At 43.5% G+C, this 21,926-nt stretch overlaps 2 protein-coding genes across 2 annotated transcripts; both read right to left on the bottom strand.

Annotated features, from left to right (window-relative positions):
- Positions 1-2,256: 2,256 nt before the first annotated feature.
- Positions 2,257-3,219, bottom strand: LOC101619530 (olfactory receptor 5A1-like). Its single transcript, XM_004683427.1, has one exon. It carries the CDS (start codon positions 3,217-3,219, stop codon positions 2,257-2,259), a length of 963 nt encoding a protein of 320 aa, XP_004683484.1.
- Positions 3,220-16,919: 13,700 nt separating this feature from the next.
- On the bottom strand, positions 16,920-17,855 carry LOC101619298 (olfactory receptor 1440-like). The gene has a single exon (XM_004683426.1). The coding sequence runs from the start codon at positions 17,853-17,855 to the stop codon at positions 16,920-16,922; it is 936 nt and encodes a 311-aa protein (XP_004683483.1).
- Positions 17,856-21,926: the final 4,071 nt, after the last annotated feature.

The raw sequence follows: 21,926 nt of genomic DNA, 5'->3' as shown, positions 1-21,926 counted from the left end.
GCCCTCGAGGTCCCCTGCCTGGGCCACCTCTTCACCCTTTGAGGAGACAGGTCCTTGGGGTCCCTGGGACACTGTTTGGAAGCTGTGACTCCCATGGAGGCATTATAATTAAGATGAGGAGGAGAAAAGCTTCCCTGGCCATAAAATTCACAGGATAGAGCTGAAGTAGCGAGATTTCCCAAAAAACAGGAAGTCAGAGCTGCCAAACTGTGAAGCAAGACTTTTCAGGCTATGTTCTTCCTTCTAGAACCTTTCACCTCCTTCTGGGTAAGTTGTTAACAGGCAACAGACTGCTGTGTGTGGTCCTTGGGAGGCCTGCCGCCTGGGAGGGAGCACTTTCATTAACCAGCTGAGGCATGAACAAATTATTTCACCACTCACAGCTTTGAATTTTATCTGTGAAACAGGTGAGTAAAACAAAGAGTCAGTAGGAGTCACTTACAGCTCTAAAACATTCTGAGATGGAGTCAGGCCACTCCTTTCTCTCACACACGTGTGTACAGACGCGGTGTATCAAATGTCACTGGTTCTGTCGTTGAGGTTGGGTTCCCACTGCGAACCAGATGTCGGACGAGGACACCCTGTATGGACACTTAGAAGGAACTTAGCTCCAGTAGGACCCAGAGCCAGAGAGAGGGACAGAGACAGAGGTGCAGAGAGAGACTTGTACATGTATGAACACCAATGTGAAGAAAAAGTGTAAATTTACATACCAACATAAACAGTCATCATTACCTCTTGGGGATAGCAGGAAGGAATTGAAGTTGTAATTAAAGGATACATTTTCTTGCCTATAGTATTTTAAAATTTTTAAACAAGAATTTGTATGTTGGCTGTAAAGTTGAAATGCAACTTGTTTTAATGCTTTCGTTTTAAGCCACAGAAGCATCCCATGCTTTGGGGAAGCAACAGGGAGCGGGTTGGAGAAGGAGGTTAACAAGTTTAGGAGAAAACAGATAAATAAACAAGAAAAAATAAAATCTTGTGGGTGCTAATAGATGAAACAGAGGGACTTGTGGGAACATACTGCAGTAACTCTTGACCTGACTGGGGGTGTTAAGAATCAAGGAAAGCTGAACCAAGAAATTTTAGTCTAAGTCTTACCTTATCCTAAGTCCAAAGTGCTTCACTCCAAGTGGCCAGAGAACAGAACAAATAGCATTGTGAATTAAGAGGGGATGGAAGCAGAGAAGTTATAACCCAAGTTGATATAACAGCTGCCGTGACCCGTGATTTACATACACAGCCATTAAAGAAGCCAGACTTCAGAAATGCACATCCTTTGCTCAGAAGCCAGCTTGTAAAACAAGATGCAAGTCAATTTAAAATCCACATTCGCTCCTTGATTCCCTGTCTCAGATGACGGCTGAGATAACTCAAGAAAGCAGAATTGGGGATGTGGGAGTCATAGGACAGACTGAGCTCAAGTTCCAGACAGGACACAAACTCTAGCCCCTGAAGTGAAAGTGGAGTGGGGGTGGCGCATGGGCAGAGGGCAAGTTCAATGCCCATATAAGGAAGACGGACAACTGAGATAGGAATCAGAGTTTGCAAAGGAAATGTTCTTCCTGGCCCATGCTCCTAAGCCTGGTGCCCGCCCTCCTTCCCCCACCATCACCAGGAGTTTGCAGCCGTGAAAACCAACCGGATGTTACTTCACTCTCCCTTAGGGTGATGATTCTTATTACCTGCTCTTATTCCCACTCTTTGCCCACATCTTTGGATGTGCTCATTGGGGACCTTATTTCTAGCCCCAGAGGGCTTCATCCAGCAGATGTGACCCTTAGAGAGGGTCACATTCCTCCTTAGAGAGGAATGACAGGTACCGCATGGTTCTCCAGGCAATTGCCACTGTCCAATCCAACTTGGGGCTGTGGAGCTTGTCAGAAAGCAGAGAATGGAAAATTTGCTCCAAGTGGCAAATGAATCAGTACAGTGTTATGCTGTAAAAAGGTCTCTCTGGGACACCTAGGTCCTGGGACCACACCCCAGCTGATGCTGAGGCTAGGTGTGCCAACTCAGCACCTGATGCCACAGAGGCATGTCAATAAAAAAATCACCCTAAGTGTCTATTACAAATGACCAGACTTGAAATAACAAGAGAACTAAAGGGAAGAAAATAAACCGCTGCATTTAATGGTACAGGAGACATATAAGCAGGAGTCTTCCTTTAAATGACCCCTAATGACTCAGATGCTTTGAGTCCCATATTATTTTGCCTATTTCTGCATAGTAAAACTTACGATTGTTTCTAACTCAAGGAACTAGAAGGCACAGAGAGGACACCTGCTTCTTTCTCTCCCTGAGTTTTTTCCATGCATCTTTAATCTCCTTGTTTCGCAGACTGTATATGATGGGGTTCAGCATGGGGATCACGGCTCCATAGGATATGGACACTACCTTATTTTGTTCCTGTGAGTTACCAGTGCTTGGTTGGAGATAAGAAAAAAGGCCAGAACCGTAAAAGAGGATCACAGTAGTCAGGTGTGAGGCGCAGGTGTTGAAAGCCTTTGCCCGTCCTTGAGAAGGGTGCATCTTCATGACCGCAGCAATGATGTAGCCGTAGGAAACCAGGACAATGACAGCTGATGCTCCCCCAACTGCACACACAACAAGAAAGTTCACTACCTGGCTGAGAAAGGTACTGGAGCAAGACAGAGCCAGCAAGGGTGGCAGGTCACAAAAATAGTGGTTCACGATGGGTGGCACACAGAAATGCAGCCGGAATATGGAGCTGGTTTGGACCAATCCCGTGAGGACCCCTCCAGCATACGTCATCAAGGCCATGGCCAGGCAGACGGCAGGGGACATGAGAGCGGTGTAGAGCAGGGGGCTGGAGATGGCGGCGTACCGGTCATACGCCATGGCCGCCAAGAGACAGCACTCCGTGGCTCCCATGGCAACGAAGAAGAAAAACTGAGTGGCACAGCCCAGAAAGGAGATGGTTTTCGGCTCCTTGAAGAAGTCGCAGAGCATCTTGGGAGCTACGGAGGAGGCGTATGAGATGTCAACAAAGGACAAGTGACCAAGAAAGAAATACATAGGGGAGTGGAGGTGCGACTCCATCTTGATCAGGACGATGAGGCACAGGTTCCAAGCCAGCGTCATGAGGTAGATGCTCAGAAAGAGCGCAAAGAGGACCACCTGCAGCTCTGGGCGCTCGGAAAATCCCAAAAGGATAAAATGGGTCATGGTGCTGCTATTCCTTCCCCCCGTCATGTATCTTCTCTCTGCGGCCAGCAGGGAGATTCCTAGGGCAAGGAAAATCCAAGTGATGACGCCATTTTGTTCTATCATGGAATCCTAGCCCCCCCAGTGCCAGAGGCCGGAAATGCCCCAACTGGGGACTTCCCAGAGCTCACCGCCACCTCCTGACTTGATATCAACCTTTGTTTATGCAAGAGTGACAGTCCCCAGAGAAAGCTGGCATGTTTGCATTATCTGAGTTATCACCTCCACAGACAACATCACCCCTTTACTAAAGTGTTTGGATCAAATATCTTCCTTGTTTTCAGTTGCTCCCAAGTATTATGGTTGGATGATTATATAGCTCGGATTTAGACTACATGTTCCTCTTTTAAAAGAAAATAAATATGTCAGCACTTCAAGTGCCCAAGTGTAATTTTGTGTTTCTGGCATCATAGTTTGTTTCTGCCCCGAGGTATTCTGTCACCTTTAAGCAGGAAAGTGAAAAACATGAGAGTGTGTGAAGGTTGCAACCCCTTTGGACATAAAGGATGAGGTTTTACAAATATTCAAACTGAGAAATCTTAATGTTCGTCTTGCACAAATTTTATCAACCCATCAAATATTTTGTGCTGTGTGTTTGGTAGAACCGCTGGCAGTGACCTGGGAAGTAACAAAACATCATCCTTCTGTTCAAAATGTTCAGCACAATGCAAGGACAGACAGAAAGTTGACGCACCACTGCACACAGAGGTAGGTGTTCTTCGAGAGGCTTTCGCGTGAGTCCCCCAGCAGGGACAGGGTGGTGCAGACTTCAGGGAGGAAATGTTTAGGGGAGATTTTAACCACGAACATGAGGCTAGCAGTATGAAATCTGTGTGTGCGAGGAGGGAAGGAGTTGTGCAGGGAGCCTGTAGTAAAGACAGGCAATGTATTTGCCAACATACAGGAGGCCACAGAGGTTGAGAAGCTCTAACATGTTGGCAGGAACGCAGGGTAAGTAGGGCTAAAAGAAAAGTCTAGTTTTCAGAGACAGCAGGGGCATACACAGTATGGGAGCTCTTTAAAAAGTAAGATGGGGCTCTCCTGTGGCACAACGGGTTAAACTGTGAAGCTAGCTGCAGCTGCTTCAGCACAGGTTTTATAGAGCTGAACCACATGGCGCTGCAGACCTCTCCTGTCTTGCCCACTGCTCCCCTCAGCAGTGTACTTCGTCGATCTGCCTGTCTGGTGACCCACTCTGCGTCTGGTGACCCTCACGCTCCCTTGCATTGCTGTCCTGTACCCCAGTTCTGTGTGCATAAATAAATAAATCATTAAAAAAATAAGATGGAAAAGATATTTGCTCAAGTGTTTCACCTATGAAGTTGCATATAGTATATATATATTGCATATACCACATAGAAGGGTGTATCTATTTATATGTTTAATTTCCACCTTCTCTCCATTTCTCGACTTCTATCCCCCTTAACCCTGCTCTGTTTTTTTCAATATAATTTATTGATTGTGTCTGTTTTTCTCCACTAGAATGTAAACTTACTGAATCAGGGCTGGGGTCTTTGGGAGCATTTGTCTATTTTTCAGTGAAGCATCCCAAGTGGCTATACCAGTGTCTGGAGAAGGTACTCAAGGAGTAGTTGCTCAATAAATGTCATGTTAAGGAGTTAGCCTTTCTCCTAAGAGCAAGAGATAAACAATGGTTTTGTCTAATTTCACTTTTTCCTTGTTGACAGGTAACTAGTTGTCAACTGAGTGTTTAGCAATATAACCCAGGGAAGAGTAAAAGATGGTGGGGCAGAGAATGGAAGACAAGACTAGAAAGCTGCTTCAAAAGCCAGGAAGAAAGGGGGTGGTTTGGCGTGAGACAGTAGATTCAGGAAGGAAGGCTGCTGAACTCTGGTGGCCTTGCTCAGTGGCAGGGATGTGGGAAGAGAAACCATCTGTGCAAGTCGTAAGCTCTGCCCCTCCCCTTTCTTGCATTTCAATGCTCCAGAAAGGTCTATTTCAGCAAAAGCTCTCATAGTGTTTTTCTACTTCAACCTCGAAAGCTACATAGGTGACGTAAAATAGGCTACGGAGGCCCTCCCTGGTGGCGCAGTGGGTTAAAGCACAGCACTATGAAGCTAAAGCCACTTCAGCGTGAGTTCGATCCCTGCCTTCCCCAGAGGTGACCACATGATCTCCGCCTGCCCCAGAGGTGACCACATGGCGCGGCAGACCTCTCCTGACACACCCGCTGCTCCCCTCAGCAGTGTACTTCGTCAATCTGCCTGTTCTGCTCCCCAGTCTGCCTCCGGTGAATCCTCTCACCGCCCCTGCACTTCTGGCCTGTACCCCAGTTCTGTATGAACAAATAAATAAATCTTTAAAAAAAAAAAAAAGGTCACGGAGTTTACATAGGCTACAGGCTACATAAAATAGTCTATTTTGTGATAAAATTGTCAATTATTTGATAGGCTTACCACATGGATCACCTCATTATTTTCACCTGAAGTATCGGGAGGTAAAGATATAGGACTATAGTATATGACCAATATTAAATTTCCTAATGATAATAAAAATTCCTTGAAATAATAGCAATAATAGTTGTGTACCTAAATGTACATGCGGGCATATGTCTACATAGAAGGTCCCTGGTAGGAGAACGGCCACTTCTTTTGACCATGTTTTTGAGCTTATGCAGCATCTTCACATCCATTACTCGTACTCATCCAAGGCAGGACTTTTACATCAGACAGAGCTGGTCTCTAATCTTTACAGCACTGCTCATAAGCTGTGTGGCTTGGTCAAGCTGATCACCCAAATCTGTTCTATTAATTTCCCTCCACTATAAATGGAGGCAATTCTAAGTCTACCTAATAGGCTGTGAACACTAATGGAATATATTTTGGAGCAAGAAAGAGGCATTTTTGTTACTACTTACATGATAGACACTGTCAGGATTTGAACTCAGGTCTGTTTTGTCACCATCCAGAGTCTGCTCTCCCCGCAGCTGCAGCCTGGACCCTGGGGTGTGTTCTTGAACATAGTAATAAAGTCACAGCTGCCAGCCATTTTCCTTCTTTCTCTCCTTTCTTAGCTCCATTTGTAAATAGAAGAACCTCTTAAAAACAGAATCTTCTGCAGAATACTGGAATATAAAATCAGTAAGCCAGACCCCTTGTTTCCAGAGTAGAGAGAGGACACAAGCATCTTACCTGCTTCACCTTCCCTTCCTATAAAGACCTTCTTAACACTCCCGTCCTGTGGTTCTAGACCTCTCAAGGCCCTGCTCCCCAAGAAGGACAATGAGCTGACTCACCTAGGGCGCTTTAAACCCTGGTTTCATCCAGCTGGCTAAAAATCGGCATTTGGAGCAAGAACAAAGCCCATCCCTGCTAACTCCTAGGCTAACAGACTTGGTAGAAAGATAAATAAAATCTGGCTGTAGCTTCTTTACATGGGCCACCCAGCGAAGTGCTTTCTGGAGCTTTAAAGGAAGTCCAGCTCTCTGCTAGGTACCACAGGGTTTCTCGAGGTTGTGAGGCATGAAGGTCCCAGAGAGAACCTATTACCAACTTGGCTGGCTCTCAGGGCTCAGAGGTGAACAGGCTGCCAGCTTCGGTTGGGTGGGGATGATTTCCATTGGCCCTGCTTCCATTATATTCTCAGCCCCTGGTCAGGTTCCAGTAACATATCCCCAGAGACAGTGAAAGCCAAAAGTGGTTTCCAGCTTCAAATTATGTAACTATTTCAAACAGCAATGGTTTCCTTTGGAAAGCACTAGATATTTTATAAAATCTCTTCAATGTAAAGCTACTTATTGGGTAACTCCAAGGGTTGGCATCAGTGCTAAGTGGGGATGAGGATGGGGGGAGAAAAAGCACAGTATTTTATAAGAGATTTATAAGACAGTCAAAGGGAGAATGGTGCTGGGGTGGTGTGGAGATACTCCTCTGAAGAGGTGTGACCTTGCCCCTCTAAGTCACACACAGTGATGCAAAGAATGTGACTTCATTCAAAGCAAAGCATGACAGTAACAACAAAAGTGGTAGACTGGATATTCTGGAAAGGAGTAAATTCTCCACCACTGGATGTAAATAAGAATAGAGTTTACAGGGAAGAGTGTTATATTTTAAAACACGGTCTGAATTAGATGACCTTAAAATTTAAGGCTATGATGGCCCTCCCTGGTGGCGCAGCGGGTTAGAGCACACCACTAAGAAGCTAAAGCCACTTCTGCATGAGTTCGATTCCCGCCTGCCCCAGGAGGTGACCACATGGCGTGGCAGACCTCTCCTGACCCACCCGCTGCTCCCCTCAGCAATGTACTTCATGGATCTGCCTGTTCTGCTCCCAACTCTGTCTCTGGTGAATCCTCTCACCCTCCGCATCTCTGGCCTGTACCCCAGTTCTGTATGAATAAAATAAATAAATCTTTAAAAAAAAATTTAAGACTATGATTCTGTGAAATAAAGAGAATGAGAGAAAAAGACAAGCAGGTCTCACCCTTTGGGTTGTGTATACTCAACCTTCCTTGTACCTTAGTTCATAACATCCTCATAACATTCCCAAAGGGAAGCGTTCTTAAATGCATTTCAGATGAAAAAATGGAATTTAGGAGAAGGCCATGCAGGAGATCACACAGGGAACTTGTGACAAAGCCGGAATTGTACTAAAGTCTTCCAAAATCCAGAGTCCGAGGTCTTCTACCCTCCCTCCCGGTTCCCTGAAAAGACATGAAACACGGACAGCAAAAGAGGGAGGTGGAATCTTGATGGGTCTCTTTTTTTTCAAAAGATTTAAGTGCAGGGAGTTTAAAAGAAAAACCATATGGAGTTTGATGAGAGTCAGCATGTCCTCATGCGTATGTCTTGTTTATGTTTTATCAAATATACAACTTGAAAAGACTCAAAGTCTATTTGTGTGTCTGAGGAGGGATTTGCAAGGAAGAGGAGGAAGTGGGCATTGTGCAAACCCACAGGACACTGAGGCTTCTCGGGAGGAGCTGTGGAAGATGGTGGCCACACCCTGTTTGTGTTGGCAACTCTTCAACTTGCCTCCAGATGGGAAAAATCTGCTGCAGTTTCCCTTCCCCACCCCAGGCCCCACCCACTCTCTCCCATTAGGGTCACAGTCTACTGTGAGCGAACAAAATTATACCCCTTCCTCGAATTCCCAGTCCTTAGCCTGACGCCGGCGTTCTTGGGCCCCTGCTCTAAGGCTTGACATGAGGGGAAGGAATACCATGGCCAATACAACGGTTTGCACGCAATGAATTTCTCTAAATTAAAAACATAAAAACAAAACAAGCCTTAGGTTTCTTGCTCCTGTTGTAGAGTAAAAGGCATCAGGATAGGGTTCTAGACAACTGTGAAGCTTTGCTTTTTTAATTTCTGCTTCTTTCTTTTTTGCCCTTTTCTCCTTCCCAAAGGAAGATTCTAGAAAAGGCTTCATTTTTCTTTGATATTTGCAGAACAAAAACATCTTCAGCAGAATCCACAGGGTGTTATAGGACTCCACCCCAGTCCCTTTGCATGAACCTGATTGTTCATGGTTAGTCATGACTTTCTAGCTTATCTGTTGCCTTCAGAAGGACAAAACCCTATAACCTTGTCAGAAGGACTTCCCAAAAGCCACAGATCCATCATATTATAGTCCTCACTCAAGGACAGGAGTGAGCTTGTTGCTGTTCTTTCAAGACCTGCTGGCACCCAAGTTCCTTCTCTTTATCTGCAGAGCCTCCAGCACCGAGTGAGTGGGATGAACAGAGCCGGAAGTCAAAGAGGAAAGTAACTTGAATGCAAGGTTCTTGGGCAAGAAGGAAGGAGGGCGTGGCCTCCCAGCCCCATCTCAGTAGAAGTCTGTCAGCCCCAGATGGGCCATCTGGGGTGAGCTTGAGGGCTGTGTTTTTGAGTAAAGCCAGCTGTCGAAGAAAATGAGATGCCAGTTTCACAGTGAGAAAAAAGAATGGAATGGAAAGGTCGGCACCGCCTCTGGCAATTTCAAGTGGAAGAATGCTCAAGATGGGGGAATTGGGAAGTCTTTAGCAGGTGGGGAGAAAGGTGGTGAGGAGGGCTGCTGTGCAGTGGTGCGTCCTAGTGCTTGGCAAAATCAGAGAGCCAGAAGCCCAGGCTGTGCCTTTAATCACGAGAGAGAGAGACAGAGGGAGGATGCATGATAACAGAGCCCAGTAGAACTGGGAAGTAGAAGGAACCAAGACTCAGGAAAGGATTGGGCACCTCATGGGACAGGATGCCCAGAGAACAAGTTATAGGAATTCATGAGGTGTCTTAAAGCTGGTCTTGTCTGCCATCGTGAAGAGTTGTTGCAGTCCATTGAGAATAACGCAGAAGTATTTTTATGCATCCAGAGTATTTGCAGAAAGCAGTGTCTGAAATCTAGTCTCAGTTTTGGATCTACAAACCAGCATGGTAAAACCTAGAAAAGTTTCCCAAGCACATGTGCTGGGCAGATGTGGCCACCACAAGTTCTCTATTGTCTCCTTTTGAAAGAGATTCCAGTCCTCCAGCTCGGTTTGGAGTGATGGGAAGAACAGAGTCTCTTCTGGGAAGACGCATTTCTGAAGTGTCTCCTGCTGAGAGAAGCCACCCCAAGTCTCCCCTAAAGAGGGCTTCCTAGACCAGAAGCAAATGTGCAGCCTCTGAAGCTCCTGGCTCCTACTGTCTGCCCGGCCCACTGAGGGGTCCCTTCAAGACGTGGGGCGGATTAGACAAAACTTGGGAAAATCTCCAGCATCCTGAATGTGCTTGATCTTAAGCGTTTGTCAGGACTCGTTTTTCCAGAAGAGGCAGCTGTAGTTGGAGCCAGGCGGTTAGGTTGGAAAAGTTCACTGGGGAAGGTCATGCAGCTGGGCCCCAGATGGAGGGAAAAGCTTTGTCCACTGAGACTGCACAAGACTTGGAAGAAGCTGGTTTGGGGAAGTGAGAATGAGTGAAACACCTCTAGTTTGTCAAGTTCGTGTCACTGAATCATTAATTTGTCTTAAAATTTTTCAAATTAGTCTTAAAATTAAGACAGATGTGGTAACTAGAACGATGGGGTTATGGTGAGGATTTTCAAGAGTTCTTGCTCCGCGTAGCGGATTTGTTTTATCTTTGATTGAGACCCCAAGAAATTACTCTTCTCCAGTTGGCTACTGATGAGTTTGGGTGATGAGCAGCAACCACACATGCCTCTGGGTGAACGATAGCTCACCCATTTCTCAGGTGTCCACTAGATCACATTGCAAGCTTAATAATGCAGGAGATATTTCTAGAGGTGTTTCACTCATTCTCCCTTCCTGGAAGTGATTGTTTCAATGTTCTGTATGCTTTTCAAAGGTCAACTTATTTAGTCCTCAATGTTTTGGGGCCACTGGAGAGGAAAGTCAGATGGTTTCACGGTTGAGGGCCCTCCAACTTCCCTCGTTGCACAATATCTTCCCAGTAGAAGGTTCTGGGGGCCCCCCATACAGGCCATAGGATTTGGCAACCACATCTCAGACCTCACCATTCACCATAAATGGGAAACTACTACCTCGCTCTAAAAGTATGAGCTCTAAAATTTTCCTTCACCCAAACTTCCTGTTTTTCTACTCTGCCCCTCTTGGGGAATCTATCTATTCTTGGTCTGTATGATTTCTTGATCTTAAAACTCTCCTGAACTCATGAGTCTTGGCTGTCACGTTGGCTCAAAGGTTCTTCCTCCACCACTGGCCATTTTCTTCTTTGTCCAGTATTATTTCCACACTTAGATTGCCAAAGGGATTAGCTGTTTAAACATGGCTGCCAACGAAATCCTTCCCCGGCCTCTTGTTTATATCACTTCCCCACAATCACCCTAAGGAAACTGCTCTGAACACTCTCAAGTGGATATGGCTTCTTCCTCTTGTGGACTCTCATAGCTTAAACTTGTTATTCTTCATGATTTCCATCACATTTCAACTCAGGGAATATGTGTCTCCTTGTATTATTTCTTGAGTTCTCTTAGGGTTTAACTTGTTGTTCATTTATGTTCCATAGCCTAACACAGTGTTTGGCATAAATGGAGGCTTGGTGACTATTTCCAGATTTGAATATGACAACATTTCTACAAAGAAGCATTAAAAAAATGAGTATCTTCAAAAGTAGATGACTGGATTAGAAAGATGTGGTACATATATACAATGGAATATTACTCAGCAACCAAAAAGAGAAATACATGTCTTTTGCAGCAACTTGGATGGAGCTGGAGAAGATCATGCTTAGTGAGATAAGCCAGAAAGAGAAAGAAAAATACCGGATGGTTTCACTCATAGCAGGAGTCTAATGGACCAGGCGAGAAAATAACAAAAATAATGAACAACCATAGACCAGAGACATTCTGTGGGGGTGGAGTGGGGAATGGGATCAAAAACGAGGGGGGGGGAGGAGAAAGGAGGGAAATGCACGGGACTATGGTGGTGGCACAGGGGTGATTTGGTGGTGATGGGAAACCCACGGGGATTACAACCAAGATGGAAAAAAAAATGTGCAAAATGATGTAAAAATAAACTTTGTAATAAAAAAATTATCTCTAATGAACAATCACAAAAAAAAATGAGTATCTTCATCAGGATATTAGCTGCAAAGTGTTGAGGGACTACTTCGCGGAGAAGCTATGAAGATACTAGTTTTCCATTGTTGCATAACAGAGAACACGCCCAACAGCTTTGAACAATAGACGTTATCTCCCAGTGCTGGAGGTCAGAAATCTGGGCTCTCTGCAACTGTCTTCCTATGGAACCAGGTTAAAGAGGATTTGGGGGCTGCAGCTGCTTAGCTCCTTTTACCACTTCTTGTGTCCTGTGAAGTAGGGAGGGAAGAAATTTTAATATACCATTTGCAGATTAAATGTAATAGGTTGAAATTTTAGGAAGTGCTTATTGCTTAGTTCAAGAAAAAATTTTCTTTACACGTGTGTGTATCATAAAATTTTTATTTATTAATCTGGTTAATTGTGTTCAGGTAGGGTTGGATTACAACAGTGTATATAATTCATTTTAAAATGACACTTTTTCAGAGCTATGTCACCACACCATACCCACCACCAAGCATCCATCGTCCTCCACTGTATTCCCTCCTCCTTGGAAATCCTATTTTTTTTTTAAAGATTTATTTATTTTTGCATACAGAACTGGGGTCCAGGCCAGAGGAGTGGTGGGTTAGAAGATTCAGCAGAGACAGAGTGGGAAACAGAACAGGCAGATGGACGAAGTACACTGCTGAGGGGAGCAGCGGGAGGATCAGGAGACGTTTCCTGGCCATGTGGGTCAGCTCCGGGGCAGGGGATTGAACTCATGCTGCAGTGGCTTCAGAGAGCTTCATAATGTGATGCACCACCAGGGTGAACCTGGAAATCCTGATTTCTAGGGTATGTTGCTGGATTGTTTTTTTCCTGACCCTGTATTTATTTTAGTTAGAGTCTGCATATGAGTAAAATCAGTTGATATTTGTTCTTCTCCTTCTGACTTATTTTGCTTATAATAATCCCCTCCAGCTCTAACTATATTGTACAAGTGGCAAAAGCTTGTCTTTTTTTAATCACTGAATAGTATCACATTGCATGGTGTATAATCACATTTTGTTTTCTGCTTTAAAAATTTTTTAGTGTACTTTCATTATAAACTGGTTACTAAGGACCTAAAATCAAGATGAATATTAATTCATTCTATTTATATTAATTTTATTAGACATTCTTATGCTTTTTCTCCCTATAATTTTTTTCTATCAAATTTAAGGAAAGATTTTTCTTATAGTCATTATGTTTCTATCTTTATCCGAAGACAAAATGGACTCAGAGGTGGTGAATGTTTAGGATGAAGAAAAGTTAGCTCCTGGGTCCATGTGTTTAGCCTCTAACACAAGCACACCAAGATGTCTAACCAGAGAACGCCCGCTGAGAGCGCAGTTTGGGGAATCAAAGCCCTTACCTGCAGTGGGAGGCAGGTGGTGACATCCTGTGTCCTGGACCAAGCTGCAGGCAGCAGGCCTGGTCCCTCATCTGCTGGGCCGCCTCTCAAGTGAGAGCTCAATTGCCCTTTCTCTGTCTGTAAACGAGAGGCTCGGGTCAACTCTCACAAAGACTAACTGCTCCGTATATAAACTCTATATTAAAGTCAGTATCTTCACGGCGAGTCAGTTCTGGTAACACTCAAGAGCTGTTACGACTCGGTTACTATCGAGTCTTGGGATGTGGCTCCCTCTAGTGGTTAACGAAAGTTTAACGACATCAACATCTCGGTGTCTCATTGCAATAATACACGTATGATTATCCCATTTTATGCACCACGTCATGGGTTCATTTAGTAGTTTGTATATCCATGTAATATTGTTTTGACATTCTCTATCTAAATCTCATCAGTACAAGTCAAGTCACATTTATTTTGTTTTTGTTTTTAAAGAAAAATCTATTGACAAGTTCAGGTAATTGCTATATACTTATCATGCAGTTCTGGGCATTTGACTCTATCAACAAACAAATGGGATCATCTCAGATATATAAGAATAAATCCATAGTCCTTCAGCCTCTCAAAGTATAAAATGCAGGGGGAAATTTTAACCATTAATGCACTCACTACAAAATTTAAAAAACAAATTTACAGCAAACAACCATGAAAGACAAAGTGAAAAGCATGGCCTTTAGAACTGGTTTTCAGAAGATGAAGTGTTGTTTTTTCACTACTTTAGTTAGTACCCTGCTCAGGCCTTCTTCAGCCCAGCAAATCTAGAAACACACACAAACCGAAACTATCATTATTTACAGATGTTGTAACAACCTGTGCAGAAATCCAATAGAATATTTGTGCATTAATTATTACTAATATAAATACCTCGCATTTTAAAGTAAACTCATTTATAGATCATTGACAATCAGCAGAAAAAAATACTATATCTTTTTTTTTTTTTTTGCTGGAGATCATTGAATCCTTTTGAAGACAATCATATGAAGAGACCTTGGGTTTGGATCAGAATATCCACTGCAAAAAGATTGTTTTCCTTCAAATGACTTAGATATTCTACAAATTAAGTTAAGACCTTAGAAGAGGAAGGAATATCTATTTTCATTTAACAACAGACAGGGAGCCTTCCCTGGAGGCACTGGGTTGGAGCACAGCACCGCGAAGCTGAACTCCGAGCTTCAGTGCGAATTGGATCCCCGGCAAGGGAGCTGACCCACGTGGCCTGGCCAGCTTCTCCTATCTTGCCCGCTGCTCCTCTCAGCAGTGTACTTCGTCCATCTGCCTGTTCTGCTCCCCACTCTGTCTCTGGAGAATCCTCTCATCACCCCTGCACTTCTGGCCTGTACCCCAGTTCTATATGCATAAATAAATAAAATCTTCTTTTAAAAAAGGACAGGGATAGGGCCCTCCCTGGTGGCGCACCGGGTTAAAGAACAGCGCCTGAGAATCTAAAGCCGCTTCCGCATGAGTTCGATTCCCGCCTGCCCCGGAGGTGACCACATGGCGTGGCAGACCTCTCCTGACCCGCCCGCTGCTCCCCTCAGCAGTGTACTTCGTCCATCTGCCTGTTCTGCTCCCCACTCTGTCTCTGGTGAAGCCTCTCACTGCCCCTGAGCCTCTAGCCTGTACCCCAGTTCTGTATGCACAAATAAATAAATCTTTAAAAAAAAAAAAAAAAGGACAGGGATAGAGGTGAATTATGACAGGACTCCATTACCCAAAAATACAAAAGCTCATGTCAGAAGATGTAAACTCACTTTTTCTCACTTCCCCCTGACTCATCCTGAACTTTTACCCAAAAGAATCAGATGTGACAAAGGGCCTAGGTCATTTTGAGGTGACAACTCCCTAAAAATCCTCTTTCACAATAAGAGCAGAGAAAGATTCTAACCCCATAACCATGAGGCACCTTCCATGGAATGGGGTTTATATTCCTGCATCTCATGGCCAGACCATTTCTTCACTGCACACCCGTTTGTATCTGTGGGTGTCATCATCAATGCCAAACAGAAATCTGTCTGTGGCTCTATGAGAGCTCTTCAGATGAATCTTACTAACTCTTCAGTAACCCAGAGGGATCCCAGTTCCTGGGTAAATGAGCAAGAACATCGGAACAGCCCGCCAGCAGGCAGGACTTTACAGTCAACTTTGACTCTCTTTTCTCCCCCAGGTTCCTGTCTGCCCAGAGTTCTTTTAAATTTAGCTCAGAAATTAATCCGTGGAAATCTGGAAAACTACAGAGCAGTACAATGGGGAAAATCACCTGCAGTCCTCCCACCCAGAAATAACTACCCACCATACTGTTGACCCTCAGAGGGAGCAAAAGGTGTCATGTTTATTAATTCATCTCAAGGCAGTCTCTCCTTTGCTCTTTGGCTTCCTGAAACTTCTAATTTACTGTCCAATACTTCCACCATTTTTTTCCCTTCTTGGGATTATAGTGCACACTGGGGTCATAACCTCAGTGGACATAGCTCTGATGACCTGCTGGGGGTCAGGGGGACACCGACTTCTGGGGCTTGTCTCAACTTAGGAGAACCTCCCAAACTCCACTTGACTCTTCCCTTCAGACATCTCCTGTTAGTCACCAAAAATGTAGCGTTAGCACTATGCAAAGTAGGACAGAGGTCTGTCTCCACACCATCATTTACCAATTTAGGTATAAATCCTCGAGATGCCTAGTGATGAAAGAACAAGTAATCACTGCTGGGTGGGAGCATTTCACCTGAGCCCCACATCCTTCAGACACTGAACCCTACTGTCTTCTGGAAACACAGCAAGGAAAACACAACTTTGTAAAACATAAATGTTCTGTTGCAGAGCTCAGAGTATTTCTCCCCGTGATGTCAAGTCGGGGAAAGTAGCTCTAGAACTCAGAAAGTATAGACTCTCTTATGCACCAGAAGTTCAACTTCTTATGGCTAGTTTGACTATCAATTTCCCATTTGTTAATTATTGGAAAAACAATTTCCTAGTCGAGACTTGTTCTATTCAAAAAGTAAAAATGACAAAGTTACATGGAGACATTGCGGGAGGTTCCAGCACCAGCCATCAGAATACCAGTTCCTGCTTCCCTTGGAGGTTAAGTGCTGAAGATGAAAGAACAAAGATAACTTTATAACATCACAAGCAAGGAATTATCTAGGTGTCTCCAGTAAGCTGATGAGTCAACCGAACCTAAACAAAGCCAGGTTAAACATTGCTACTACAACAAATTTATTTTGTGTGAAGTTAACAAATACTTGAATTTGGCAGTTACTTTTTCTTTGAACACATCAATGATGGGTGAAATTAAATCAATATTTCCAGAAGTGAAGAATAGGTTAAATAGGAGACATAATCTATTGAGATGAGAAAACACTCAGAAGGTCTCTCAATACTCATAGTAAGCCTTGCCCCACCCCAAATAAGAGGCTATAAACAGGTTTGCTGGTCTCATGGCAGATTTGCCCAGTCCTGGCATGTCTGATCCTTGAGGTAGTATATGCTAAGTAGGGACAGAATTTGCAAGTACAGGACTATGCTACCACAGTTAACTACCAAAATACTTGTGGATTCCTTGGCTGGTTGATGCATTAGGTTTGACTGATGAAGGATGAGATAATGAGCTTCCGGCTATAGCTCAGGCATTTTCCTGTCTATGCCAGTCATAGGTTTGCATTTGAAGGGTGTAGAAATTATAACTCCACCCAAAATGGGAAGAGCTGTGGGTCCATGCTTAAGTTGCCATTTCTCATACACTGAGCAACTGAAATAAATATCAGAATGAGTATCAAGAAAAGATTCTCTTCTTCCATCTGCTCAGGGCATCTTTGATTTCCTTGTTCCTCAGGCTGTAGATCAGTGGATTTAGCATGGGGATGACAACCGTGTATAAGACTGATGCCAGTTTGTTTTGGCTCCCAAAATCACCAGAGTTAGGATACATATAAACAAAGATGCCTGAGCCAAAGAAGAGGGTCACAGCTGTCAGGTGAGAAGCACATGTGTTGAAGGCTTTGGACCTACCTGCGGCCGAAGTGATCTTCAGAATGGTACCAACGATATACCCATAAGATATCATGATAACCAAGACAGACATGAATCCGAAGATGACCGCCAGAACAGAGGTCATGATTTGAAAGAAAAAGGTATCGGAACAGGATAGGATTAGTAATTGGGGAAGGTCACAGAAGAAATGGTTGATGACATTGGGGCCACAGAAATGAAGCTGAAGTAAGGCACATAGTTGGATAAATGATCCAGAGAACCCAGTTATACAAGATCCTGCCACCATCTGCACACACAGGGTCGGAGACATGACTGCAGTGTAGAGGAGCGGATTGCAAATGGCGGCATAGCGATCGTAAGCCATGGCCGCCAGGAGACAGCATTCAGTTAGACCCAGGCTAGAAAAGAAAAAGTACTGCGTGGTGCACCCTGTAAAGGAGATGAATTTCTGCTTCTTGAAGAAGTCTGAGAGCATCCTGGGAGCTATCGTGGAAACATAGCAGATGTCTAGCAAAGACAGGTTACTGAGGAAAAAGTACATAGGTGTGTGCAGATGGGAATCCATCCTGATGAGGGTGATGAGGACCACGTTCCAGGACACAGTCATGAGATAGATAGCTAGGAATGCTGAGAAGAGAACAATGGTGAGCTTTGGAAACTCAGAAAATCCCAGGAGAATGAACTTCGTAATTGTTGTATTGTTCCTTCCTGCAGCCATTGCATTCGTGATCCTAGAGTCTGCCAGAAAAGAAAAGACAATACCGCTAAGTCACTAGTTGTACCAATTTGTATTTGAAATTAGCCATGGCCTTCCCACACTGAGCAGACAATCAAGAGAAATAGTGAACCATTTTATTTTTAATGAGGTAGCATTGATTCATATCACTGCATATGATTTAGGGGTATAGGATCACCACTTTAGGTGTTTTTACCACACCAAGACACAGATAACCCTCACCATAGCACACTGAAATCTCTCTCCAATTTGTTCTCACTGGCTCTGGTAGCCTCAGTTCTACAGTAATATTTCTAGGGTCAGTTATTTGGCTTTTTCTAACCGTTTGCTTTGTTTCTCTATAGTCCACACATAAGTGACACCAAGTGGTATTTGGCTTTTTTACTTCTGGTTTATTTTGCTTAGCTGAGTACCCTGCAGTTTAATTCATGTTGCTACAAATGGCTTGTGTTCACCTTTTTGATCACTGAGTACTATTCCACTGTGTGTATATACCATGTCTTCCTAATCTGTCCTGTAAAATAAGCTCAGCTATTGCAAATAGTGCTGCAGTGAACACAAGATTGCTTAGAGCCCTTGAAATTAATGTCTTTTGTTCTTTGGGGAAATCCCTAATAACCCTACATAACTTTGCTCCTAAAGATTGCATCAATTTCTCTACATATAAAAGAGATACACTTTTCATTATTAACCCAAAAGATTTTTAAAGACAAGATAAAATATAATGCATATTGGAACCCCTTAAAAGATGTTTTAGAAATTTGGGGATTTGTTAATGGAATTAACTCCCATATAGAATTTTTGGTTTTGTTTTTTTGATAGTTTGGTTATGCTATCTGAGGGCTTTATTCATACAAAACTGGTGTATAGGCCAGAGATGCAGAGGGTGAGAGGATTCACCAGAGACAGAGTGGGGAGCAGAACAGGCAGATCAATGAAGTACACTGCTGAGGGGAGCAGCGGGCGGGTCAGGAGAGGTCTGCTGCGCCATATGGTCACCTCCGGGGCAGGCGGGGATCGAACTCATGCGGAAGTGGCTTTAGCTTCTTAGTGCAGTGCTTTAACCCGCTGCGCCATTGGGGAGGGCCACTATCTGAGGGCTTTTTGACAGAGAGGTTTTCTGCTATCTTACTGTAAGTTAGTTCACCTGTAAAATAAGGATATTCAACCCTAGCTCACAGAGTTGAAGTACAATGTCTGCAATGCAGATAAATAGGCAGATGTAGACAGTAGATGGATGGATGGATGGATGAATGGAGGATGGATGGATGGAAGGATGGAGGATGGATGGATGGAGGATGGATGGATGGATGGAGGATGGATGGGTGGATAGGTGGAGGATGGATGGGTTTTTGGAATGGTAATTAGGAAATTGTACATTGGTGCAAAATTGCATCATCAGATTGAATTGGAGCAAAACTACATTGTGTCCCTCGGTTACTCACTTTTAGACTAAGGACAAGTTTCAACAATCTCTGATAAATTAGTTACAGAGAAACAGCTCCAGCATTTACCACCTTTAGCTCCAGCATTTACCACCTTTACGATTCCAAGCCACACGTGCCTTGTGCTTCATTCACCATGAGGGAGGAGTGATCATCCATCCCCTATGTAAGTGTGATCCCTGAGAGTGTAATAGAGAATGAAACAAACTGAGCATCAAAACAGGAGCTCTCATATTAATGATGATGCTTATATTCTAGAGGCATTTTGCTAACTTAGATAAAATGCTATTTGATATTGTCTAGTTGGGGTTCCTTGTCCAAAGGGTGAGCTATCAGAAACTCCCATGTCATCCACCCCTCATTCTACCAAATGGTCAATGTCTACACTTGTTTGATGCTTCTCTTTCAGCAAAAATAATTATAATAATAATAATGGCTTGGTTTCTGTAAAACCCAGATAATCTTATTAAAAAGTGGAAATAGCTGTTGAACTAGGTTGCAGGAAATCCCTGGGTTAGTGCAAGGAAGAAGAGGACTGAAAGGATGTTACCCAGGATGTTCTTGTCGATATTCTGACAGGTGTGGCTTGGTGAAATCTAGCAGGTGTCTTCTCCGGCATCTGACTCTTGAGGCTCTAGATGCTCTGGTGTCTGCAGAATTCTTTCAAGAATTAAGACACAAAAATTGAGATATGAGCTTTCAAGTTGGAGGTGTTTACATCCCCCAGCTCTGTGCTCTGGCCATGGCTACTCCAAGCCTTCACTGCCAGGGAGGTGCTTTCAGTGAAAGACTCTCTTAAATGTTTCCTGTAGGTGCTGCATGGAGAGGTACAGGGCAATTAACAGAAACGCAGTGTCTTCAGTTAATTGTTCTCTAGAGTGCCGGATGGAGTCCCTCTGGTTCCATCTCTCACACTCAGCTGTGTTTCTCATGACCTGTGCAAAAATCCTGACAGAGTTTTAACAAATATAATCCGTCATCACACACAGCAATATGCACAAGAGACCATTTACCTATGGGATAGTCTTGCCAAAGAGAAACTAATCGAATCAACTTCCTAATTAAATCAAATTCCAATTTTCCTTTTGAAACTTTTAGAATTGTGAGATATGTGAGAAACTCTCCAAGCAGGTGATCTACTTCGGTCATGGAAGGAGGGTTAGCAATAATTGTGCTGCTTCTCAGCAGCAACATAAACCAGACGGACCCAGGCAAATGGGTGTACAGTCCCCTGAATTTGAAGCCCTTCTCAGGACAGCCACCCCAGGTGGTTGTGGGGCTGGTGTTCTCAGGCTGAGGAGGCCTCACCATTTCTCTTTCTGTTTTCTGTCCCTCCCAGCTCTCCAAAATAAATGTTTGACCTTTGATAGTTCTTATGGGCTGGTCTTGCTAATTGAGGCTTCAGAATACAGCTAATGTGTTTTATAAACTACATGTCATATGTATAGTTAATAGGCTTTTCTGGAATCTGAATTTCATATGAACCTGTGGCTGGAAACAGGGGCTTAACACAATTCCATTTTGGTGGTTTCGGCAAAACTGTCCATGGCTGACTCCACTTCCTGTGCATGTTGATGTGCGTGTTGATTGATGGATTCTATTTGAGCCAATGCTGTCAGTATTTTTGGCATCTGTATGGATAAGGAATGTCGGTCTATAGTTGTCCTTTTTAAATTTTATTAAAGAAACATTGTATTGTAACATGTGTAAGTTTTAGGTGTGCATCATAAGTCCACGTTTGAAGACTCTCAGCACTCCCATCCTGTGGCTGGACCAGCAATGGCCTGCTGTAAACTGTGACAATTAGGAGGTGTCCTTCACCTGTTCTTTAGGGTCACTTTGCTAGATAGTGACAGAGGCTTTGCACAGTGGGCATGCGTGGACACTCACTGCGTAGGGACCAGGTTCTGTGGTTGCACGCTCCGGCCACGCCCTGATAGTGTCCGCCTTCTTGGTTTTTGCTAAATGATGAAAGCAAAGTGACACTTCTCTGTTATGAGTGAGACATAATATTCTTGAGATTTTTTAATTGACTTGTGTGTTTATTTATTAATTCAACAAGTGTTTTTGAGTATTCATCATGTGTCAGAAATTATTATAGCTGGTGGAGGTATTTCAGTGAATAAATCAATCTCTGATAACTATTCCCTTATAAAGCTTACATTTCAGAGCAACTTTATCATTTGTTATGCTTTAAAAATCATCGTACTTTCTCCTGAAATTCCAGTGGGGGATATACCCCAATTTAACTCAGCCATTTGCCTTTTTAGTCATACAATCCCATCACATATTCTGAATACTTTTTGCCCATCATATTTATATTATTGTCTTCTTCACTTGAAACTGGATCTTTGTAAGCTTCTTAGAAGTCTCTTAATAGTGTCTGTATTTCCCCTTTTCAACTTGGAAAAGTTAACTAAGGGTAAGTTATATGATTTATGACAGACCCAATATTTAATGTTGGAACATGAATAAGATAATAGAAATAAACATTACTCTTTAGAAAATGAAAAAAGTAGATATACATCATTCACTGGTCCACAGCAACCCTGATATCCTATTAGGCAAATGTTATTAAAAACACACACACGCATGCGCGCACACGAGC

This window comes from Condylura cristata, unplaced genomic scaffold (genome assembly GCF_000260355.1).
Source record: "Condylura cristata isolate star-nosed mole 26May11 unplaced genomic scaffold, ConCri1.0 scaffold00015, whole genome shotgun sequence".
NCBI lineage: Eukaryota > Metazoa > Chordata > Mammalia > Eulipotyphla > Talpidae > Condylura > Condylura cristata.
This window is presented reverse-complemented; position numbering and strand designations above follow the sequence as displayed.

What these genes read in the sequence shown, in the direction of transcription:
- LOC101619530 (XM_004683427.1), bottom strand. Translation starts at nt 3,219, where the DNA reads ATGACGGGGGGAAGGAATAGCAGCACCATGACCCATTTTATCCTTTTG.
- LOC101619298 (XM_004683426.1), bottom strand. Translation starts at nt 17,855, where the DNA reads ATGGCTGCAGGAAGGAACAATACAACAATTACGAAGTTCATTCTCCTG.